Below are 23,099 nucleotides of genomic sequence, written 5' to 3' on the forward strand. Positions count from 1 at the left end.
CAATTATGTGAAATGCTATTCGATTGTGTTTTCAACAGTTTTTAGTTTATTCAGTTTTTCTCTTCTTGCATAATTTATACATAGACATACACATTTATATAACATAAACCACACATGTACAACTAAACAATAGTTCTCGTTTATCAATTTCATATTTCTCTTCATTTATCTCGCATTCGGTTTGTTAATATCACTCATACGCCACGTGTGGCAGGTCAGAGAGTTGGGTTGGCAGTCCATCAAGTGGCATCGGGTTTTTCATCATCCTGCTGCAACGGCGGACTTTTCCCATTTCCATTTGCCTGCGGTTGTTGCTGTGCCGGCGATTCCGCCTTCTCCTCCCCCAAATCCACGGTGGTTTTCGAGGCGTGCAACTCCGTCTCCTCCGGAATGACCTTGCGACCCTCTTGATCCTATGAAATGCGAAGATAAAAGGCGGATTAATGACTTTGAAATAATAGTGTGTAGGCAATATCATGCTAAATGCTGAGTAAATACGGTAAGCACTTCAATAAACTCATGCCAAACACAGCAGATTTTTAGCTAGCCAGAAAAGTGAGCTCCTATAAATTCAGCTTTTTGTCCGAGTGAATCGGTTTTTTAAGGTCACATTGTATTTGCTGCAATTAACGTGAATACACACTTGCATCCCCTCGTTATTCGCACACATGCAATTAGCAATTAAAAAGGTAAAATGCATGCAAAAACCAATTCCATAACGAGCAGAAAAATTAACCAACCAATTCAAACGAAATAAAAGCATAAGCGCCGAAAAAAATATAATCAAGTGGCAGCGGATGAATACCATACCGAATTGTGGCCGCATTTGTGTTGTGCAGTGTAAAGTGCTATTTGCAATTTACCCGCCCAACTTGCTTTTAGTTTTCCCTTTGCGCCCTCAACGGGTTTTCATGCACATGCGGGCAAGTATAATCAACATGCATGCTAATTTGAGTTTGAACATGAAATTTAAGTGGCCGATAAATCACATTTAATGGAGTTATAGTTCGATGATGCCCGGCATATTCTGCTCGTTTGGATTTCCCGCAAAATGAACGTGTTTGCTGACTAGATTGGAAATAGTGGTTCCCACTCGAAGGCCCATGAAAAACTAGTTTATTGATCGTTTATATCTAATGATTTGATGGAACATAACCCAATTATTCTTGACCATAGCAACTTTCAGTCCTTCAAGCTATTGCCCTATAACTCCTTAGCGGATTTTTCAGCTGGCTATTCCACGCTCTTTGGCGTCCCTGGCTCCCCATTCGAATTTCAAATGCTGTTTTCATTTTACCCCACTCAATTCTCGATTCCATAAGCATTCCGGCTGAGTTCGCTTCGCATATGCACGAATAAACGAATAAACTGCAGCAGTTGCATCGGAGATGGCTGGTGTTTTTCCTTTTTCCACTTTTTGGTTTATTGTCGAAAGGCATTTCCGCGTCATCAAACTTTTTGGATAATTCGCCATGCATCGAACGTAGTTGGCTCGTTGTTTGGCTTTTTATTAAAAAAGTGTTTGGGGTGGCTGGGTGAGGTGGGTGGAAAATGCACCGTCCTTGCAGTTGAATGCACAAAAGTTTTCCAACAAACTGACGCACACAAGCAAGTGCACCTCTGTATAGAAATGCGCATCTTAAGTGGCATGTGTGGCGAAAAGCGAGAGGAAACGCAAAGGAAAATGGAGGTAGAGCACCCAGTACACAGGGAAAAGTTACGAAAATGCCAAGTAATTCGACTAATTGTAGTTATGTTAAGAACAACAAGTTTTTCAGACAGCAACATTGTTGGTAGTTTATCAACTTCTATTCAAATATCTCCTGCATACATAATTTTATACTAATACGATTTTGGTGCTCAGAGATTAGCAAATATTTGTTTTAAGTTGGGTATTTCTCTGTGTGTACCCAGGGAATGAGGGCCAAGAATTTCTATAATGTTCCTGTTCAGTTCATTTTGCGCTGCTTTTGTTTCCATTCCTTTGTTTGCCTTCGAGTTGGTCCTTCCGCATATATGTATTTTTATATATACACACCATTTCCACCCCCCTTTCGCCGCCTGTGTTCTTTGAAGGCTCTCACAATGGGCATTACTTACGCGCAATTTCGCGTTCACTTTTTGTGCGTTATGCTGAAGAAGTTATTGGCCTCGTCGGAGGGCTACGATTACGTACATATAGTCGTTTCTGGCCAAAATCAACAGTGACAAATATGGCCAACAGCATCGAATTACGTGGCATTCATTTGGCGATCATTCCCATAAATATTTCTGTATTTGGTGCAGTTCCAATCCTCCTTCTCTCACACATCAATAAATCGTTCTCATGGAAAACGAAATAAAAATAATGCCAGCGCAAAAAGAAAAAGCAAAAGAAAAGTCTCTGTATGTGTGTGTGTGTTTGGGGAAAAATGGCATTTTTCCTAGCTCTAGCTGAAGAAGAGAGAAAGCAAACCGGAAATCGTAGAAGGAAGTGGAACACACACATGTGTGCAAAACACACACACACACACACAGCATCCTTTGGCAATGCTAAAATATTGAGCATTCGATTGGGATTCCACTCATTCGTGCTTTTCTTTCTCAAAACCGTGGTGAAAGCATTCTGAAGTTCGAATACTTCCAATTAAGCAATGCGATTTAGTTTATGATACTTTAATACATTTTCTATCATTATCACCAAATGTTATTCCAATTAGGTTATTTGTTACAAATCACACATCACTTCATTTGATGGGTGTCACCATTATTTATATTCATATTAATGACATATTTTTTTCTCTTTCCTTTATATATTTATGCATATTTATTATAGTTTTAATTATGACTTACCACGGTCGATTGAAAAGTTTGAAATCATTTGCCACATTCGAACAGACGTTGCCTTTTGGCTTGTTTGTTTATTCTATGGCATTGTTGTTCTTTGCACTGCCCCACCCCCAACACCTGCCACCCTCCCCCTAAAATTGGGCAAAATAAACATTGTTGCTTTTTTACAGCAGCTGCCATTGTTATTCCTTTTTGTCAAGTTGTATTAGGTTCAACAACAAATCATTTGGCGCAAAACGTAAACAAAATCAGAGCGCATGAAAAAGGCATGGGAGCATAGAAAAAGGAGCACTTTTGAGCTACTACGTATCTGAAATTGTTAGCATTAAAGGAGCAAAAACAAATGCCAAATGGATGTGAGGCGATGTGAGGAACCGAGCTCAAATTGCTCGACGAGTGTGCAAAATTAAACTAAACTCAACTAAGCGTTCAGCGCGCATGGGGCTCCAGGGGGGGTCGAAGGGGGATTGTGGGTTATGCACATAAAAACAAGTGATGCCCAAAAGTCAAATGGCGCAAGTGCGGGCTTTATTTCAACGAAATAACTTAATGCCCGGATGGCTTGGCAAACTGCGACGCCAGAGCCACCGCGTCCTCCGTTTCCTCCAGCCAGCCATTTTTCAGCACCCAACCACCCCTCGGAAAAGCAACCAACAAAGCTGCACTGAGAGCTGTACATGCCATTGCATTTTCCAGGATGTCTACACGGAGAGAAATTTGTAGTTCTATGACTGTCTGAGAAACCACACTTAGTTTCGTGATGCATTCCAAATGGAAGATGCAAGCTTTTCTGGGTAACCTTAAGCTGAATAATTCCATGAATCTCTGGTTGTGGCGCCCGAATTCTCCCAGTGCACTAGCGCAATATCTTGGCGAGTGATGCTGCTTTTGCCACTGCCATGGCCTCTGTTTATTCGCATTCAGTGCTGCATGCTTTCGGGCGCCTGCATCCCAGAACAAGCGATGCCAGAAGGACGAAGGACCCAGGACCAGGACCCAGGACATGCCGTGCAGTTGCAGTTACATATGTTTGTGTGCCGAATTACCCTTTGCCAAGGGGTCGCATCGATTGGCCAAAACTCATTGCCAGTTCATTTGGCTATAGGCGGAAATGGATTATGTTTCTTTCCCTATTTTGTATGGCGGAGATTTACATAACTCTTTTCCAAAATAATTTGAGTTCGATAGCTTTTCCATTCAGCAAAGGGTAATTCAGCATTCGATCTTGCATGCTTTCGGTTCATTTTATTTCAGACTATGTCTGGTTTTTGCTGTTCGTTTTTGTTTTTTTGTTGGATTCTTGTACATTACCATTAACATGGAGCTGGGTATTACGGATAAATCCACAGCGGGTATTGAAGTTAACAAACCACTTGGATACTTTTTCATGCGGCTGGGAAAAAATGTTGATTCCACGCCCTGTTTGTATGCGAATGGCATTTTTGGCTATAGCATATATTATCCACACATATAGTAAAGGGAGATGCACTCACACAGATACACACGCACACACACCCACTTTCTCACACATACGGAAATCGAATAGAAAGCTCTCAGCTTTCCCTGGTTTTGGCAAATTTATTTTGCACAAAGCGAAGTTTCGGTTCTGGTTCGGGATTCTGCAAACCGAACTGGCCTGCAATTTGCAAGCGCCTTCGTCTGCACAGAGAGAAAAGAGGAGCTCAAAAGCAGGTCCTACCACTCAAATTAGTTAGATATTAAACCTACCTTATAAAATATATATAACTATAAATGCCTATAGGGTTTTAAAGTTTCATTAATGTATATTCTTCCTACTTGTTACTATTCATTTGGCTTAGTGTTATAGCTATCTGCCCCCCGCTGAGGCTACTTCCCCCCGCTTTTTTTATAACACTGCAGTGAGCTCCTGGTCTCCTGGGGTTGGGTTTCCCTTCATTCCATTTTCTTGTCCAGTGATGTGTGGAGGCAAAACTGTCAGTTTGGTCTGTTTCGCATCGGAATGCTTCGCAAAAAGCAGAAGCGAAGAGCAAATGCCAGGGAAAACTTTGTCTTGTTCATAAATTCATTAATTTGTTGTGTTTTTCTCCCTCCCGCTCCCTTGCAGCTGCAGCGTTTGATTTATTGAATTATGGTTGCCTAGTTGCCATAAAAGCTTCGCCTCAAAGCATTGAAAATTAATTATGAAATTAACTTTGACAAGCGGCTTTGAGAGTGCAGCTGGATTGTGAGGTTATAGTTCGGGGAACGGGAATGGGAAGGGCGGTGAGGGGATAATCAATTGCCGGACATATATCATGGGAAAGTTTTTAATTAAAGGATGGCTCGGATGAAACTGTTTGCTCGATTGCAATTGCAGCTTGGGCTGCAGTTGGTGCTCGCCATAAATTATTAAAAATGTCTAAAGATTTTGCTAGTAGGTATCTAGCAAATAAGTGTCATTGGCCAGATGGCTCGGAAACAAATTACAACGTTTAAGCCATAATGGCAATATCTCTTGAGTATGCAAACTAAATAAAGTTGGGTACAAATCCAAAGGGGCAGTATTTCTGGGCGAAAATCTGGTTAGCTTCTGTTCAGGCCAAAAATGATGAAAAGCCTTTTTAAACGGCTCTAAGTTCTTGCTTTTGAAATTGAAAAGACTACTGTTTCATAAAAGCTGCAATCCAATTCGATTTTCACCTGCAAACCTCTTGTTGTTCTGGGGTTTTAAAAGCTCCTCCTCTCTGCTCGGAATTTAAATTCGAAAAATTTGTGGCCAGCGGCGAATATGCTTGTCTGGAAAACAAAACCAATAAGCCCGGCTCGAATTCGAGCTGCACGGCAGCCGGAATGGAGGAGCTCCAGAGAAGCCGGAGAGAAATCGAATCCACTGGAGCGGCATTAAAAGAAACGACCGCTCGACAAAGGCAACCAAATGCCAAACACACAAAACAACCGCCTCTTCAGTGCCCCACTTGCCTCCTAAATGGAGTTCACTTGCAGAAAAAGCTACCAACGTTTCTAAGGATTATTTTTGGCAACTTAAATTAAAGTTTTAAAAACACATAATCCTGCAAAAATAAACACTTATTGCACGATATACCACATGGAATATGTATATTTTCTAACCACTTTATACATAACAAATACCTCCCTCTTTCCTACAGACTTTCCTAGTCTATTGCCCCTTTTTCTCAGAGTGCATTTTGTGCGAATCGCAGCCGAGGCGGATGCAGTTGGCCCCCGCTTCCGGTTGTCAAGGCAAAAACCAGAGGCAGGATACGGCCAGGCACAAAGGACACGCGGCAGCATGCTAAAAAGTTATTGTGGCAACAGATGTTGGGTATTTAAAAACCAAACATAGGACCGTGGAAAAACAGGAATCAAAACAATTGACAGCAATCAGCGAGAAACTCCAACGCAGAAACGCACACGCACACGTACACACCCCCAGCGACATACACACACAGGACGAAAAAGGACACTAAGGAGGTATTTACTCACCTCCAGGACCACGCCCTCCAAGGCGGGCTGTGAAATATTCTTGAGATTGCTGTGATTCAATTTCGGGGCACTGTCGGCCCGATTGCGACCCAATGATTGATTCGACGTCTTGTTATCGGCCTTGCTCAGCATCGAATTGTTCGAGGACTTGTGATTAATCTCCAGCGCGGAGCGCAGGATATCCACTTTGGAGGCGCTCCCGATGTTCCCGTGCCGGGGAACCCCCCTCAAGGACTCCACGTTGTAGCTGCTGCGTCGCACGGACAGATGGTCATGGATGTCGGCCTGCAGCAGGGAAAATCAATTTAAAAAGCGCTCCTTGCCAAATCATTACCCGAATAATCGCAAAAAAATCTTGTGACTGACACACAATGAATATTGGGTAAAGTATCATTAGTAAAAAGGATCTAGCTCAGTTGGTTTATTGTTTAAATTTTCAATCATGTCACATTGAATTATGTATCTGATAATTAAGTTATCCTTCCAATTGACAGAGGTATTGTTTCAATGCGGTGACCAACAAAGGGTTCTTGATTAGCCAAAACTCACCCGCGATCCCCGCGGCAGCGACGACAAACTGCCAATCTGATTGTACTTAATCATCAGACTCAGTCGCTCCAAGGACATCGAAGTGCCCTGCTCCTTTGTGGCGGGTTCGGTGAGCTTCTCCGTTTCTCCCGCCTCCACTGCCTCGACCTCCTCCTCGGACTCCTCCGTGGTATGATCGAATTTCCGCAGCCAAATCAGGTGGAGCAGCCCGTAGGCGATTCCTCCGACCACCGCCAGCAGGCCCATGTACCGAAAGGCATCTCGAGTGCCGAACTGACCAATGAGGAGTCCTCCAGTGAAACTGCCACTGCCGCGACCTTAAATTGCAGACACACCAAATGTGATTACATACACGCAGAGGCTCATTATGAAAGTACACCGACAAAAATTATTAATAATTGTGCTAAATAATGTTGAAAATACTTGTCTAATTTAGATTTATTGATGAATATTTCCATCATATTTCATCGCAAGGTGTTTGGATTTTGAGAATACTTTTAGCTCCATAGGCATGTGTAAAATCGTGAAGCCGGGGATGCTACTTACCCAAACTGAAATGTGCCATGCCCAGGACACCAATCAGGGTGGCCAGCAAACTTTTCGGGGCCAGGATCGAGCAGTAGGTCGCCGCAGCCACCCACATGAGATGACAGGATAACGACTCCATGGCCTCGAACGGAAAACACCACCAGGCATTCCTTTATCGAAAGGAAAAAGGGGAATTCAATTTGGAATTGCATTAGGCCGAATGGGATTCGCACTCACTCGATGAAGGAGTAGCCCACCAGGCGACCCGCGTGCGAGAAGAACGCGATGATAATCAAATTAACGTGCCCAAAGATCCGTGTGATTTTCTCCGCTCCATACAGGAAGGGAATACTGCTCACGGTGCCCACGGTGATGGTGATGCCTGGACAATGAATTCGGTCGTAAATGAAAGTTAAATCAGGTCATACAGGCGGTAAAATTCCGCTTTAATGTGCGGAATATTAGCTTCGAATGGGTCTCGGATGTTAAACTCACCCAGCAGGTAGTTCGGAGCTCCCAGTTCCTTGAGGTACAGGAACAGGAAGCTCTCGATGAAGCCCCAGAAGTTACCGAGCACGAACAGGAAGCAAATGAATGCAATCACATGGGGCATCTTGAGGAGATTCCACAGATCCCGGAACACATTGTCGGCTGGCAGTTTCTCGCCAAGAGGCATCATAAGTACCGACATCGTGGATATCACCAGCAGAACATCGTACGTATAGAAGGCTGCCGAGTAGTCCGTGTACCCCAGGCCCCTCGAGGAGTAATCAATCATAATGCCTGTTATCGGCGAGAATATGGCCATTCCGATGCTGGAGAACAAACGCTCACGTCCAAAGTCTCCGCCGTACTTCTCAATCATTGTCAGGGCAATTGGATCCATGATGGTTACTCCGGCGGACAGCATCGTGGTGGCCAAAAATCTGGGATGTAATCAGACAGAATGGGGACAGTGAGAATAAAATCTACCTAACCGATTTCTGAACTCACCTGAGCAAGAAGTACACCCAGAATATGATCTCATCGGTCTCCTTGTAGTCCGGCGGACAGATTTCCGGCGCATTCAACGTGAAAGTGCAACGCTGCATCATGCACTCAACGGCTCCGGATGCGATATTGGTCATATTCGTGCGGCGAACCAAGCCGCCACATCTCAAATCCAGATCGTCCATGTCCGTGAGGTTTATGTTACCCCTGACCAAGTAGTCGTGACCGAATCTCTGCAGGATGTCGGTGACGGTCTCGTTGGCGTCCTGTTCGATCTCCATGCCCAGTTGCTCGGTGGGATCGGCGAGATCGGGATGCATTTGCAGCATGAAGTAGGTGGCATCGTCGTTGTCCGAGTGCACCCAACTGCTCCAAAGCAACTTCTTCTGGCTGCTGTCTGTCACTGTGGGGCAAAGTAAATTCATTATTGTTATTGATTTTTAAGTCAGTTCTTTCTTCTAATTGTAAGACTTTGATTTTCACATTTCTCCGTTATGTTAGTATTTCACATAATTAGACAGGCAGTAAAATTGCTTTTACACTTTTTCCGGCCCAGCACCGTGCCCCCCGAGAAAAGAGAGATGAGAAGGATTCTGGCTCTGACTTCCAGTTGTATCCTGGTGTGTCCTGGGCTGCGATGTCCTGCGCCGGCCATGCATGACCAATTTCCAATTGTGCCAAGTGTCAAGAGTGGGGCCCGAGTGTAATGCCATCATGTTTAGTTAGTTATGCACTTTTGTCTGCTGCTGTAGTGCCCCCATTCGTGAATTCCCACATTGTGATTTCGGGCCAGGACATTGCCAAAGTTTCGGACTCTCCTGACTTTTGTTTGCGTGAAATGGGGCAGGGGAGAGTTTAGCCAACTTCTGATGTAGGTATAACTCATAAATAGGAGATGGTTCTAGTTTAGCACTTCTGGGAGTATGGGAATCTGTGGTCTTTTTGGAGCTAATGGAGGACACTTGTTCTAATCATCACATCACATTTGATAGATTGTTTCGCGAAATGCGATTGAACAATTGAAATATTCCATGTTATCATTGCACTAAAGTAAATATTTTCTTGGTATTAGCTACTCTGTCGCTAAAAATACATTCAATTTTCACTATTAAATGTATTTGTTAAATAAAATGAAAATTTTTAATCCATAAAGGTAGTGAAATCACAATCTCATCCTTTCTCAAAGTAAACTGTTTACCTTGGATATTATCCCAAGCGAAAGCACTCTCTTTTCCATCTCCATTGGAAATATTTTCATTTCCCCATCTAGTGACAGGCTGCCGCCCACTTTTAATAATGTGGAATAAAAACGCCTTTCAGTGAAGTTTTTTCGGGGAATTGGAAAAAGTTCCCCCGTAAACTTTGGCTCCACACAAAACGTCAGGCTTTAATGACAACCACCAACCACCAGCCACCGCACTCGCACGCACTCGACAGGTTGAATTATACTTATTTCTTGTAGTTTCATAGAGAGTCGACTCGGTCTTTGGCTTTTATGGTGCAAGTTGTTCTCGGTTTCTGCTCCCGCCCTCCAGGTTGGTAGCTCACAAAAGACGGAAAAACAAACTAATAAAAGTAAAACACACACGGACAGGGGCAGGAACATGGACACGGACAAGGATATGGACAGGGCTACGGACATCGACACGGATACGGACACGGACACAGAAGGAGGCTATGGACTTCAATAAATGGGTGGGGGGAGAATAGGAGAGAATTGCAAGTCGACAACAAGTAAACTGACTGGAAGAACAAAGGATCTACTACATAGAATCAACTTGCAAAGTACACTTGGATACAAATACTTTTACTTAAGTTTAAAAACAGGCAAGGAAATGATTAGGACAACTCTTAATAATATAAAGAGTAAATGAAATGTAAGAACCCCTAATGTGTTTTTGAGTATCTGCCTTTTTTTAAACACCACCTTCTGCCTAAAGTTTCTTGGAGTGCACGTCCAACTGGCCGTGATAATAACGCTGTGGTCAGTCGGTGGTCGATCAAGGGGAGTCCGATGTGGACGGGTTCATCACGTCACTTACAATTCAATCCCTGCATGGACATGGCCGACAGTTCGGCTGACGATGACTGGCCGGGCTCCACACCCTCCTCCAACGCGTCCTTCAGCTGGGACATCGGCGGGAACATGGTCGATGACATATTAAGTACTTCTTGGTATCTGCTCCTCGTTTGCGTTGCGAATAATGCTGGCAATGATGACGCCGGCGATGTGGTGGTCGATGTGGTTGGGGCCGGCGATGAGCTCGATTCCGAGGAGGGTTCCATTGTGGTCGTCCTTGTTGTGGTTGCTGTTAGCTGGGATCTCTGCGTGGTGGACGAGGTGGCTGTCGGGCGCACATCATACGCCGGGGTATTCGTGTAAAGCTGGGGATTAACTTGCTCCTGCATCAAACAATAGTCGACGCACTGATGCACGGCCAATTCCAGCTCCGGCTCCTCTGGACATTCTCGACTCGGACACGGCGACCACCAGACCTGCGGAGAAAAATGCCGGAGAAAAAAGAGGTGGGGAAGAGACAAAAGTATGTATTGGAAATTAGGAATGGGTAAAGGATTTGTGCAAGCGTGGGATAGCAAGGCTCCCTGCATCCCTGAACATTTACTCGGATTCTTTACATCGATTGCTTGAGCTTCCAGTAAGCTTGGCTCATTGTATTTTCACCCAAGCGGTAGGATATGTGAAAACATTGCTAAGGTATTTACTGCGACATTCTATTCCTATCCCTATCCATTTTAAAGTAACGCAGTAAGCTTTCAGAACACACTCCTCGCTGTCACCCTTTAGTTTCCTCAGTACTAATCCACCAAGCTATAGGTAGGTCATCCAACCCTGTAAGCTGAGAAACCCACAATGTCCTCTGTGCCGGCCAAGTCGTGGGGCATTCAGTTTCGCGAAGTGGTCAACTCGCCCTACGTCATTATCGCGCTGACCTGTGTCCTGGGATACGTGGCCTATATAAAGACCAGACGCCAGCGTGGAACCTACGACGATGAGGACTACGAGAAGGAAGGGCATCGCAAGCTGCCGAATCCATTGACTGGACTTCGTCTGAACCGGAAACAGTTGGCCAAGTACAACTCAGCGCATCCGGATAAAATTTACTTGGTGGCTCTCCGCGAAGTGATCTTCGATGTCTCGAGTGCCGAGCATATTTTTGGGCCTGGAGGCGAGCATAACAAGCTAACGGGAACCGAAATTTCGAATTTCATAAAAAAACAAGCGATATTCATGATGCGTGACCCTAACTCCAATTTCGAGGAATGGAAAATGATTCTGGAAGACTTCTTTCATCCGGCTGGTACACTTATCGACTTTGAAAAAGATCTGACTACTGATGGTGAGGATAAAATGGACTCAATAGTTGAAGAATCAGGCGAGGAAGATGATAAAAGTGGTCATGGGGAGCAGAAGATGGAGCCGGAAACAGAGCCGGTAATGGAGCTTGATTCTAAACTAGAGGTCCTGATTCCCGCAATGCCTGACCTACATTTGGGGCCAGCAGATGATCCCATAAACTCTGATTGCGATTCTCTTCGCACTGCCTACGATTTTCCACCAGGTCAGGATGATCGCGCGGATGAAAAAGATGACGAAGATGGGGATGAGGATAAAAAAGATGTGGATGGTGAGGAAACCTTGGTTGAAGTTGGCCAGGGGGATCGTAGTGCCAGTCCCAGCAAGAATGAGAGCATAACAGATGGGACCCTCAACGACACCATATGGAATGACACAGATGTAACGATGATTGCCAATTTTTAAACATCCTCATCTTCATACGCCGCCCATTGAAATCCAGTCAAAAGTGGCACTTAACCCATCATAAGCTCCCATATATGAACTTAAGCTGTTAGCCGTAATAACACAAACACAAATGAATACCTCTCGGATTTTATGTGTATCTGCATTCAGAGCACTTACACTGTAATCAATGCTTTTTACGCATTTCGAAATTATGTATAGCTAAAGATTCGATAGGGATTTCTAATGTATTGCTATGTAATGAAAGGGTTAACGTGTCAGATTAGTGTTCTCTTTGAATGTTTTCCTGTGAATATTTTTCTCGCAGTGTACGGCCTGCGGCTATGTGTTCGTGCTCCCGCATATATCCGTTACCAATTTTAATGCGAATTCAATAAGGCTCTGCGAAGGGCTGCAGGGGGCGGGTTGATTGGGCGCCCGCCTGCAATAATAAAATGGTAATTTCCGTTCACTGCCGTCGTCGTCGATGCGGTCGATGCCAAATAAATTTATGCCAAACGGCAAACCGAACTCGGCTCTATAATGGCATAAAATAGTAAACCGCAAGCAACAGGACATGGCCAGTGGAACAGGACACGGGATGTGCTACATGAGATGCTGCTCCTGCTCCATGCCTGCTCCTGTTCCATGAGATGCTGATGTCCGTGGAACGTGCAGAGTGAACACAAATGTAGCCATAAGATGCGTTTGCATGCCCTCTTGCCAGCAAAGTGCTCTAACAAGGGGTACGTATCCTTACAAGGGTGAACTGCCATTAACAATCCATTACACATTGGTTTATGTATCTATGTAGTGACCCTGTAGGGTATTGCGTATTCGACAAGTCTAGCTCGGCACTTCCCCTGCTTGCTGCAACCATTTTAATGGTGTTATTGTATTTTATGGGCACATCATAAATACAAATTCAATATACGCCCGTGCCAAGTGGCGAATGCTGGGTGGAATTGGCCGCCACTGGATGCGTGTGTGCGTATCGTTCAGGCACACACATTCGTGAAATGAGGCGAGTGCTGGGTCGTTCTTTGGCCAAGGGCCAAGCATCCAGGACCAAGGAGCCAGGACCAAGGACCAAGGACCCGGAATCTCCCCCAAAATAACAGTTCCATTGCGTTTCATTACGGCTAACGGCAATGGCTCTAGTGCGACTGCGATTGCGTGTGTGAGTGTGAGCACTAGAGAGATTTCAGTGTGTGTGCGAGTGTGCATTCGTGTTGGTGTTTTAGTGCGGCTTAAGTGCTAGCAAAACGACACTAAGATAAATGTACGTGATACACAGCCACGGACACGAAACACTCACACTACCACTCGGAAAAATCCATAAGCTTTTGCACAACAAAACAGAGGAAAATACATTTGTCTACCATTAAGTAGGTTCGCTTTCACCTTCTGCGACTCTTTGAAATAACAAAAACGTGTGTTTTTTAATACTAGCAAAATACTTTTACATACCCAAACAAACCACATGTTTTTCTTTCTTATTCGATGGCAAAATAGCTAGCAGAATATGGAGGAGCATAAATTGAATCGGCCATGACAAAAAATACTGCTCCGTGTTTGTGTCATTCAATTACTTCTAGACATCTGAATTTGAGGGAATTATTTAGTTTTACCATAACAAGATTTTCTGTTAGTGCTTGTAAACCTGATGTGCACTCGGCCAAAGTGGATTTTTGCCACCGTCTAGAAGTTGTAGAAGAGCCCCGAAATCTCCCCCACTCGGAAAATCTTGTAGTTGCTTCTGGTGAGCTGTTTCTAATGCGTTCCATTCGCTTGCTGGCTGTCAGGCTGCGTTGCTGCTGCTGTCATTTTCTATTTTCCATTTCCATTCGAATTTGTTTAGCCTCGGCCCGCTCTCAAACGCAAGGGCCCTTTGGCTTCGTTTTACCATAATATCCCAGTCATGCGGATGGCCCCGCCCCTTTCCACGGCCCGTCTGCTCGTCCATAATTCGATTTATGTAAAACTCTTGTAGTCCTGCAGTCCTGCGACTGCTGCAATTTGCTGCCAGTGCTCAAGAGCTGCTTGTGTCCGAATGCAATTGCCAAAAGGTGTGAGGCCCAGGCTGTCAAGCTGCACTCCCCACTGACTCCATAAAGAATGCAGTATCGGGGGAATTGAACTGAGCTGAGCTCGGTCGAACACCTTGGGGAAGGCTGTGCTCCACATCTGCACATCCATTCCCGAAATCTCTTGCTGGCAGCCGTAAAGCTTGTACTCAAATTTGTTATGCCACATCTGACCGGCTTACAGGACCCACAGGACCCGAAGGACACGCAATAACATAGGAGCCCCAAAGCCAGAGTCAGAGTCGTTTGCATTGATACGATCATAAGCATAAAGCGGGCACACACATATATCGATATCAATAAAAAGGAAACGCTGGGGGAAATCACAGAAATTCTGCTACGGCTACATAACCCTTAGCCCCGCCGCCCCTCCCAGATGGCATGACATTTATTTGCTTTATTTCGATGATTTTACATGACGCAAATTTATGCACAAATGCAGATAGAACCAGGAGCGGAACCGAACTTTTTGCGACGGCAAAAAGAACAGAGACCGGAAAAAAAGTAAATGGAAAGGGGGGATGATTCCAGCTGCTGCACTCACAGGGTGACAGAAAACATGTGCACTCGAAAAATACGTTTTCTCACATTCGCCTGAATAAAAACTGGTATTGCACAGATTGTTTACAGATTTAAAGTAACTACATTCTGAAGGTTTAAAACGCTTAATTTGTCAGAACATAAAGACATATTCCGGGCTAAAACCCCCCCGACTGAAATGTCGTGTTCTGTTAAAAATATCTACATTTTAACATTTAATAATCGGGTTACAACTGTAAACTGGCCAAGAACTAAATCAAACCTATTGAGCTCCTTGGTCCTCCCTTGTCGATTGTCAAGTCACTAGAATAAAGGAATAACCGCCGAGTCTGGTGCTCCGGGCGTATACGTTATGCTGCGCTGTGCTGTGTACGTGCGCACATCGTCGCATTGCGTATCCGCCCCGTGTGCGTTTGTGTGTGCGCCAGCATGTGGCAAGTTGCTGGGAGCCCAGAAATCAGCAGGAAGTTGCCAAACGGAACGGAGCATCTCGCTGTTTTCCGCAGAATCGCTCCACGCGGCAACGTGCACGCATTAGATACACACACACTGACACTTCACGCCTGTGTGTGGTTGTGTTTGTGCGTGGAGTGTTGGCGTGGGTGTGTTGCATGTGGCAACATAATGTTGCCACTGCCTCGAATAAATGCCGGCTTTTATGTAGTTCTCCTCTGCCGCATCGCTGGCTCCTGCGTTCCCTCCAAAATAGAGACGTGCCGTGACTGAAGTGAGGCCATTGTGAGGAGCGGAAAGAGGGCTTAAAAGTGGTTTCGAATGGCTAAGGGGATGCCGAAGATTTTTGGCAACTCACACGCAACAACTGCCATTGAAAATACCCTTGGCTGGCTGGAATGAATTCGCTACTCAAAATATAGCGCACTTAGAGTTGAATTTGAATTACAGCTGCTCAAAATGTGAATTTATTTCGTTTACAGACTAAATCTTTAATCGTCGGCAATTTAAACGTTTTGGGAGTGCATTAAATATTAAATTACATCAAGTAACTACACTTCCCCACTGATGACATATTCAGATCCCTACTGTCCTCTACTTTGCTCAATGTCATCAGAAAAGTGCAGAGCGGTTTAAACTCGAGGCTGGTGAAGTGGGTGCGGAAAATGCAGGGTAACCGTGAAATAAGCGCATTAAAATAGTACAGCGCAACAGCTGTTTTCCCCGAAGCAGCAGAATAATGCATCCGGGAACTTTCGCCGCTGGGGAAAACTGCGAGAAGCGAGGTTGGAAAACCGCAGCCACATCATTTTTAGCTCTTAACTAAACAAGCGTCTAAAGATATTTGCCCACGCACCTCAACCGCAGCCCCTAAGCAGATTACAGTCATCGCCAAACATTCAAGCTGATTGAAACGAAGGTGGAGCGCTTTAATCGATTGCAGCTGCAGATTTCATCAGTCTTTAGTGTGCACAGCAAACAAAGAGGGTCGTTTAATATTAATAAGTGCAACTAATGGCTTCTGATTGCACCATGGCAAATTATGCGACAATTGTGAAGTTTCATGCTGCTGTTGTTGAGATATTAAACTGTCATATTAGGCAGAAGGAGTTGGAGTATTTTTGCAGTGGAAGAACTTACCTCGATGTCGCCGCTGTCTGGATGTCTCAATACGAACGCCGATGGCACCACGCCCGGAATCTCCTGCTGCGGAATAAAGAGCAGCGAGTGGTGGAAAATCGCATTCAGGAGCAGACTCATCACAACGACCGGTTTGTATTTGCCAAATTTGTCAACGAGGAAGCCTGCGGGGAGCCGGGGAAAATGGCATCAGTGTGGGAAAATGTAAGCGAGATTGCTGTAAGACGTTGGAAACTGCATCGTCGGGCGTGTAAATCCAATACTTGGCTCCTCAAAGCAACTTGACTGCCATTTGATTGGTTGCTGGCAGCTCGAATGCGGTTTAAGTTGGATTTGCCACACCGAGGAGGCAAGCCGAGTAAGCTGCCACATTCCTGCATTTTGTCAATACACAAAAAGTTATACCCGACGCGCTTTATTATGGAAACACATATATTTAAATCTTCTGCTAGAGCTTAAGAACTTTAAATGATTATACGCACACTACTAAAAGTACTTCAAATTTTATGTTTCGTTTCCAAACTTTTCAAACTCCTTGCTGTCCATTTTATTCGCTCGTTCGTCTCGAACTCGTTTCACATTTATCGCCTCCAATGCCATTAAGCGCGACTATCAAGCGCGATTATAATGCAAGTTGGATGATCGAAATTTTGATGTCGCAACTCTACGAGAGCGTTTTCACTTAGCGCACATTTTATATTTTTTCGCAGCTTTCATGTGCGGCAATTCGAGCAGCTTTATGCACTTGCCACACCCCCACTTTCTGTGCCACGCTGCATCGCCCACAACATTTGTCTGTAGCGAGTGTCCACATAAAATGTTTAAAACCTTCGCTGTCGCCAACATTTCATACCGCAAATGCATTTTTTAAAATGCGAAAGCAAATAATAAGAACGCACGAATCGCGCTGCACAAAAGAAGCAGAGTGCAACCAACCACACGATGGGGGCACTTCACATACAGACATTCAGAGGAGAGCAACAGAACTCTGTTTAATTGTCATTTAAACTGCAAGTGAATTAAATTATTCGCACTCGTACGGAAAAGTGGCCTAAAAAATATTGGGCGTGGAAAAAACTCGCTAGGAGGGTGGATAAAACCAATCAAATGTCCGCTGTGCGGTTGAATAAATAATATAAATATATGTATATGTTTGCGCAGCGCGGATATTTGGAAATAAATCACATAGGCCCAATCGATTGATTTCACAATAAAGTCGTTCTTAAGTTTCTTGGACAAATGCCCGGTGTTTCCACCAAAGTGCTGACTTTAATAACGAACGAAAGCGAGTGCACTGCACTCGTCGGCGAATCTCGCTTGGCTTCACCTTGGTTCTTGCTCTCGTTTTCATGCCCGGGCAATCAAACAAAGCAAACTTTTAATTAAAACCCACGCAGCAGGCTAATGAAAGTGCATTAAGACAATTAACCGTCGATCCCGATCCCGATCCCGAACCACTCACCTGTTATGGGCGGGCTGAGGAAGGTGGTGAAGGGCAGGGCCAGGTAGATGATGGCAATCTCCTCCACCGTGAGTCCAATCGACTGCATGTGAATCGTGAGGTAGGGCAGCAGGGATGAGGTCGCTGCAAGGACAAAGGAGTGCGGATTATTATATTATTATGCGAATTATTGCCGCTGACGAGCAGAACTTAATCACCGACAGGAAATGGAAAAGAGGGGAAATGGCTCAGACGCAGTGATGGAGTTTCCAGGCGAAGTGAAGTGAAGTGGGGAAGAGAAATTATAGGGAATTAGAATGGCCACAAAATGCATAATTCGATGATGTGTAGAAAAAAGCTCATTGCCCCCTTCAATTTAATAACAATGTCATTATCTTTTGGTATTACACAGAACGAGTAATTAAATGACACAAAGAGAGTCATTAAATTAGCAAGTTTAATTAATTAAAGCAACGAATTTTGTGTGTATGAACATTATAACTAGTTAAAGTACATGTTAAACAATGAAAAAATCTTGATTTATTATTTAAGCTTGGCCGGGTAATTCTGTAATGTGTATTTTCTTAAGTCAACTTTGGCACATAAATCGCATTATTCATGGCCTTCAAATGAGACACGGCGGAACTGAAATCGAAAACGGGCGGCAGATAATCCCCTGCGTTTCAATAATTTATGAACATTAACGCGTCACGTGGCTGCAGTCAAAAAGAAGGCGCAACCGAGGGAAATAATGGCGGCAAATTGGGCGAAACGGGGCAGCAGTCACATTCGCAATTTGGCCCGGCCGCCACTTCATTCCACAGCCTTGACCAATTTGAATGCAAACACGCCAAGGATGCCGGGCACGTAAGGATGTGTGTGTGCGCGTGGGAAAAGTGCGTGTCCTGAATGAAATGAAATGAAATTCGTTTGTTGGAGTGCACTTAACACGCGGCCTCGGAGAACGGCGGCTTGAATTCGCTTTACAGCTCCTCCTGCATCGCCTCAGATAATTAACAATAATACGCCGTGTGTAGTATTTGTGTGTGTGTGTGTGGCTGCTTCTGTTTGCCCGATGCAATAACAATTAATTGCTCGTATTGCCCCTGCCGATTCTTCCCTTTCGCTCGCCGGAAACGGAAACGCATGCATGTCAGGGTTGTTTGCTCGGCGGCCGCCATTCATGTTCATTCGATTTTTCCAACAGAGAGAGAAAAGAATGAGAGAAATAAGCTGTATGAAGTGTGCATTAAACTATGCAATTTTAGTAATGCATGACACCCAGCCGAATCTCTAAATAATCTGTAACATTTTCTTAGCTAAAATTGATAAATGCACAAAAAATAATTTTGTTTGTGCAGCCGTCCGTGGAAAGTTCGGCTCAGTTCCGTTCGGTCGGGATCTGTTCCTGCCACGCTGTCATTCGTAATTAATGTCCCTTTGCCCATTTAAATGTTTCCCCTCCCCCCGACGCACTTTAATAATTATTATTCCGTTTTTCGCTGGCACAAAGTTTTGGCAACACGTTCGAGCCATCTATGCAATTTGCAACTATATTGCACTTTATTTGTAAATTTTTGAGGGAGCAGCTGGAGAAGACAAATGCGAGATGTGCTGCCAGAATTATTAATTGCGATTCATTTTTGCGCTTGCTTTTATTTCTGGATCCAATCGACCGGTGAAAAGTGAATTTACATTCGGGGCAAACGTTGCACTGGATAGTTTGGTTTCGGAAATTAAAGTTGATTGATACGAAAGCTCACGAAAAACTTGCAACCCAATTCGCATGATTAAGCCTTACATTTGTAAGACCTCATTTTCAGAGTCCTGACCAATTGGAAACCACACATTTGTTCACAAAAATTATACTTATACAGTTTCTGCGCAACGAAATGTGCGGGCGGAAATGAATTGAAAAGATCAAAAGAACAAAGGCCGCAATTCATACTGATTGAATCGACATCAATATTGAACAAATAATTAAATGAAGTTAATTAAATCAGCAATGGGTTCTTGTGCAAACAAAAGGCACATTTCAGCAACTAATTACTGTTTAATGTGAATGCATTCATATTCAATAATAAATCTCTTTTTTTCTGTGACCACCACGCTGAAGGTATACTTATTTTTCTGAAAAAGCCATACAACTTTTTTCATCAGACCAATTTTAATCTCAAATATTCGTTTTAGTCATTTCTAAGCTTTGTATTTACTGTGCCTTTGATTGAATTATAATTCTCCATTCGGAATTACATTTTAAAACGATCAAAATGGCACTGAAATATGGAAGCTAAACCCATAGTAATAAATGCCGGGCAATTCCCTTGTCTAGCCAATGAAATGTATTAAATTACATTTTATCTAAGCCAATTAAATTATTTTGTGAACTTTGCACTGCCCAAAAAGCGAGACGAAAGTTCAAGGAATGCCAAAAAAAGAATCCGCCGCCCGACTTTAGCCAAATAAAAAACGCATTAATACTCATTTTAGTGACAATCCGTGTTTAATGTGCGAAAGACAAAGGAGGAGGCGGGTGGGCAGTAGAATCTTTTTGCCATTGACCGCCAGAAAAAGCATTCAGAAAATGGCGCACGGTCAGAAAGCGAAGGCACTCGCATATGAACATACAAAGATACAAACACACTCGTCCAAGGCGAATCAAAGTAAACCTTTCTCAAGCTTAAATCTCATAAGCAAGATTTATTTACAAAAGACGCACCCACACACACACAGGCACTCACACATTATGAATGCCTAATTGCCACACGCTGGGAAAATCTGCTCAATGTGCATCGGACTCTAACTGAATTTATACAAATGTGTTACATATTTCCCCAGCCTAATTGATAACTTCCGACCAGCCCCCCCGCTACCCTACATTTCGGAGAAGGGGCTTCGTGGAGTGTGATAATGAATTCAGATTCACTGCCAGAGAAACAGTCGGTTGCCCGGACTTTGCTCGGCGTTTTTCCAGCTGCTGCGCTTGTGTTTGTTTTCCAGCGATATGGAAAAGCGAAACTGTACCCGCATTTGATGTGCTTTTTTGGGAATATCTATAAATATTTCAGGGAAAACCTCTGACTTTAAACTGGTGATATTTAAATGTGCGAAAATAGAAAACTCAATCGGTATACCGTACTATACTATAAAAAGCGAGTGTTCTTGAAGACCTTATGCAAAAGAAAACAACTTTTCATTAGTTACTATTACAGCGTAGAACCCATTCTTCTAAAAACAAGCCAATGCCTTGAATAAGCTACTTTTCGTTTGACTCGGCTCAACAAAACCCCCGTCAACGTGTCGTATGCGTGATATCTGTAAAAAGCTAGGAAAACGCCATGGGTAACTGACCAACTCCGCAGTATAAATGCCTTGCAAAACCGTGACGTTTTTTGTTTCTTTGCCAGCTGGATGAAAAACGGTGATAAGAGGTGATTTCTAATTGGTTTTTAATGATACATTGTGCACATTACTCACCACCATACATCACGAAAAGGGTTATCTTCAGCATTATCAGGTTGGGATTGATGCCGCGCCGCTGGCAGAACTCTCCGAATCGCGACAGCTCCACTTTTTCCGATACCGCCGGATCCGTGGCGATTTCCTCGCTGACCATTTTCCCCATTTTCCCAACTAACACTCGGCTATTTGCATAGACTGTGCGTGGACTGTGTTGAAGTTCGTTTCAATGAAAAGCGGCCAGCGGGGCGCGAAAAACTGCCACCGATCTAAGTTTCTCGGTCACACACAGATACGCACACAGACTAACACATGGCAGGCACTCGAAATTAAATCCGTAGTTTATTTGCCTTTTACGATTTCTCTCGCTGGCTTTTTCTTGTGATTTTGATTAAATTCAATTGAAATTTGTGATCATCCAGGCAGACCAAGCCAGTTGCTGTCGCTGTATGTATAAATATGCATATATATATATAAGATATATTACACGCTAAATCACTGTTTGCTTTGGTTTTGATTTTTCACGACTTCTAATACTTGATCTTTGTTGCTTTCAATTAGCTTTTCCGTTTCCCCGCACTTTTCAAGGTTTCCTCTTTGGGATTTTCCTTTCAATTGCTCACTTTCCACACTTTCCTTATTCGCTCACGATTTTTCCTTCCTGGCTTGCCGCTCGAACTTTTCCAGTCGCCGTTCGCTTCGTGACTGAGCTGCAGGAAAATGAAAACGTCTTATCAACCTCTCAGCTATATCCAGATACACAGATATACAGATACAAAGATCTTCAGATATACTGATATACAGATCTACAGATCTACAGATCTCCAGATCCCATATCCCCCGGATCTCTGAGCACACTGATGATCATAATGATGATGGTGATTCTAACTTAAATTGGAGCGTCGCTCGCTGTGTTGGTGACCGATCCCGAGCTCTTCTTGTTGGTGTTTTGTTGATGCGACAAGATTGCCGAGAGATAATGTCTCCGGATTTCTTGAATGGAGATAAAAGCCAACGAAACCTGAGCGACGGCTGACGTGCGACAATGTCGCGATCTCCGCCAGAGTGACTGGCAGCCCGGGGACCGAGGAGGTCGGGGATCTGGAGGCTGGCGAAAGATCACTGGGTAGGCCAAGGTTCGCCCACCGGAGATGCTGTGTGCCGCAGATGCGCAGGTACACCCCCGCGAGATTTGAACACTGTGGGGATTAAGGCGGTGGAGATACAAAAAGAGAGCAGCGAAGTGCACAGTGAAAAATGATCATTTCAAGATTTGCTGGTTGGATCTAATGATATTAACTGGTATTTCCTTACCTTCCGTCACAACGCAACAACATCAGCCGTATTCAAAGGCAGTGAAAAAATCGCCTCTCCACTCGAAAATTCCACTGAAGGATGTCCTGGGACTCTTGAAGGGTGTCGAACGGGAAAATCGTGCCAGTATCGCAAAAGTTTCATGCATTTCCCCAGCGAAGAATTCTATATGTTTATACAGCGTTGCAAACCGAAGCGAAGACCGTACTGAACTGACCAAAATCGAGCATATTCCTCGATAGCACCTGCACATGGACGGAAAAACTCATTAGAGATAGGGAAATTACATGTTCATATCGAGTGATTGATTGGGATCAAAGCACGTGTTCGGTCGCCAAATTACCAGATATGAGTGCCCTGACAACCGGCCAATTCTCAACAGATTTTTTCGCCGTGTCTCGGAATATTTACGCCCCACTGACCCGGCCCAACCTCCATATAAACATTTAAGCCTTTATATGAGGGGCTCAACTGACTAGCGGCGCTTCCTGAACGGAGTTCATAACTTTGTTTTGTGGGCTGTCAGATAAGATAGTGGGATAGT

General features: G+C 44.0%; 2 protein-coding genes across 4 annotated transcripts; one reads left to right on the plus strand and one right to left on the minus strand.

The window, feature by feature from the left end:
- Positions 1-23: 23 nt before the first annotated feature.
- LOC117143716 lies at positions 24-23,014 on the minus strand. Of its 3 annotated transcripts, none has more exons than XM_033308526.1 (14): positions 22,556-23,014; positions 21,779-21,951; positions 21,260-21,686; positions 17,804-17,926; positions 16,342-16,505; positions 10,404-10,857; positions 8,365-8,764; positions 7,867-8,297; positions 7,609-7,753; positions 7,390-7,541; positions 6,844-7,160; positions 6,295-6,579; positions 4,141-4,248; positions 24-413 (listed from the first exon to the last, which is right to left on the minus strand). In XM_033308526.1, the coding sequence occupies exons 3-14, from the start codon at positions 21,405-21,407 to the stop codon at positions 240-242; spliced, it is 2,901 nt and encodes a 966-aa protein (XP_033164417.1). In that variant the 5' UTR covers positions 21,408-21,686; positions 21,779-21,951; positions 22,556-23,014; the 3' UTR covers positions 24-239. The 3 variants fall into 3 exon arrangements, with proteins under 3 accessions (XP_033164417.1, XP_033164409.1, XP_033164426.1); XM_033308518.1 differs by adding an exon at positions 22,131-22,440 and having other exon boundaries at positions 21,260-21,951; XM_033308535.1 differs by lacking the exon at positions 4,141-4,248 and having other exon boundaries at positions 21,260-21,951.
- Positions 11,192-12,402, plus strand: LOC117143734. The gene has a single exon (XM_033308547.1). The coding sequence runs from the start codon at positions 11,234-11,236 to the stop codon at positions 12,140-12,142; it is 909 nt and encodes a 302-aa protein (XP_033164438.1). The 5' UTR covers positions 11,192-11,233; the 3' UTR covers positions 12,143-12,402.
- Positions 23,015-23,099: the final 85 nt, after the last annotated feature.

The sequence above is a fragment of the Drosophila mauritiana genome, chromosome 2L (genome assembly GCF_004382145.1).
Source record: "Drosophila mauritiana strain mau12 chromosome 2L, ASM438214v1, whole genome shotgun sequence".
NCBI lineage: Eukaryota > Metazoa > Arthropoda > Insecta > Diptera > Drosophilidae > Drosophila > Drosophila mauritiana.

Bases quoted from the DNA above. Each gene is read 5' to 3' on its own strand.
- LOC117143734 (XM_033308547.1), top strand. From the start codon at position 11,234: ATGTCCTCTGTGCCGGCCAAGTCGTGGGGCATTCAGTTTCGCGAAGTG.
- LOC117143716 (XM_033308526.1), bottom strand. From the start codon at position 21,407: ATGGGGAAAATGGTCAGCGAGGAAATCGCCACGGATCCGGCGGTATCG. The intron at 17,927-21,259 runs GTGAGTAATGTG...TTGTCCTTGCAG, and splicing joins CCTTTTCGTGATGTATGGTG to CGACCTCATCCCTGCTGCCC. The intron at 7,754-7,866 runs GTGAGTTTAACA...TTCATTGTCCAG, and splicing joins AGCTCCGAACTACCTGCTGG to GCATCACCATCACCGTGGGC.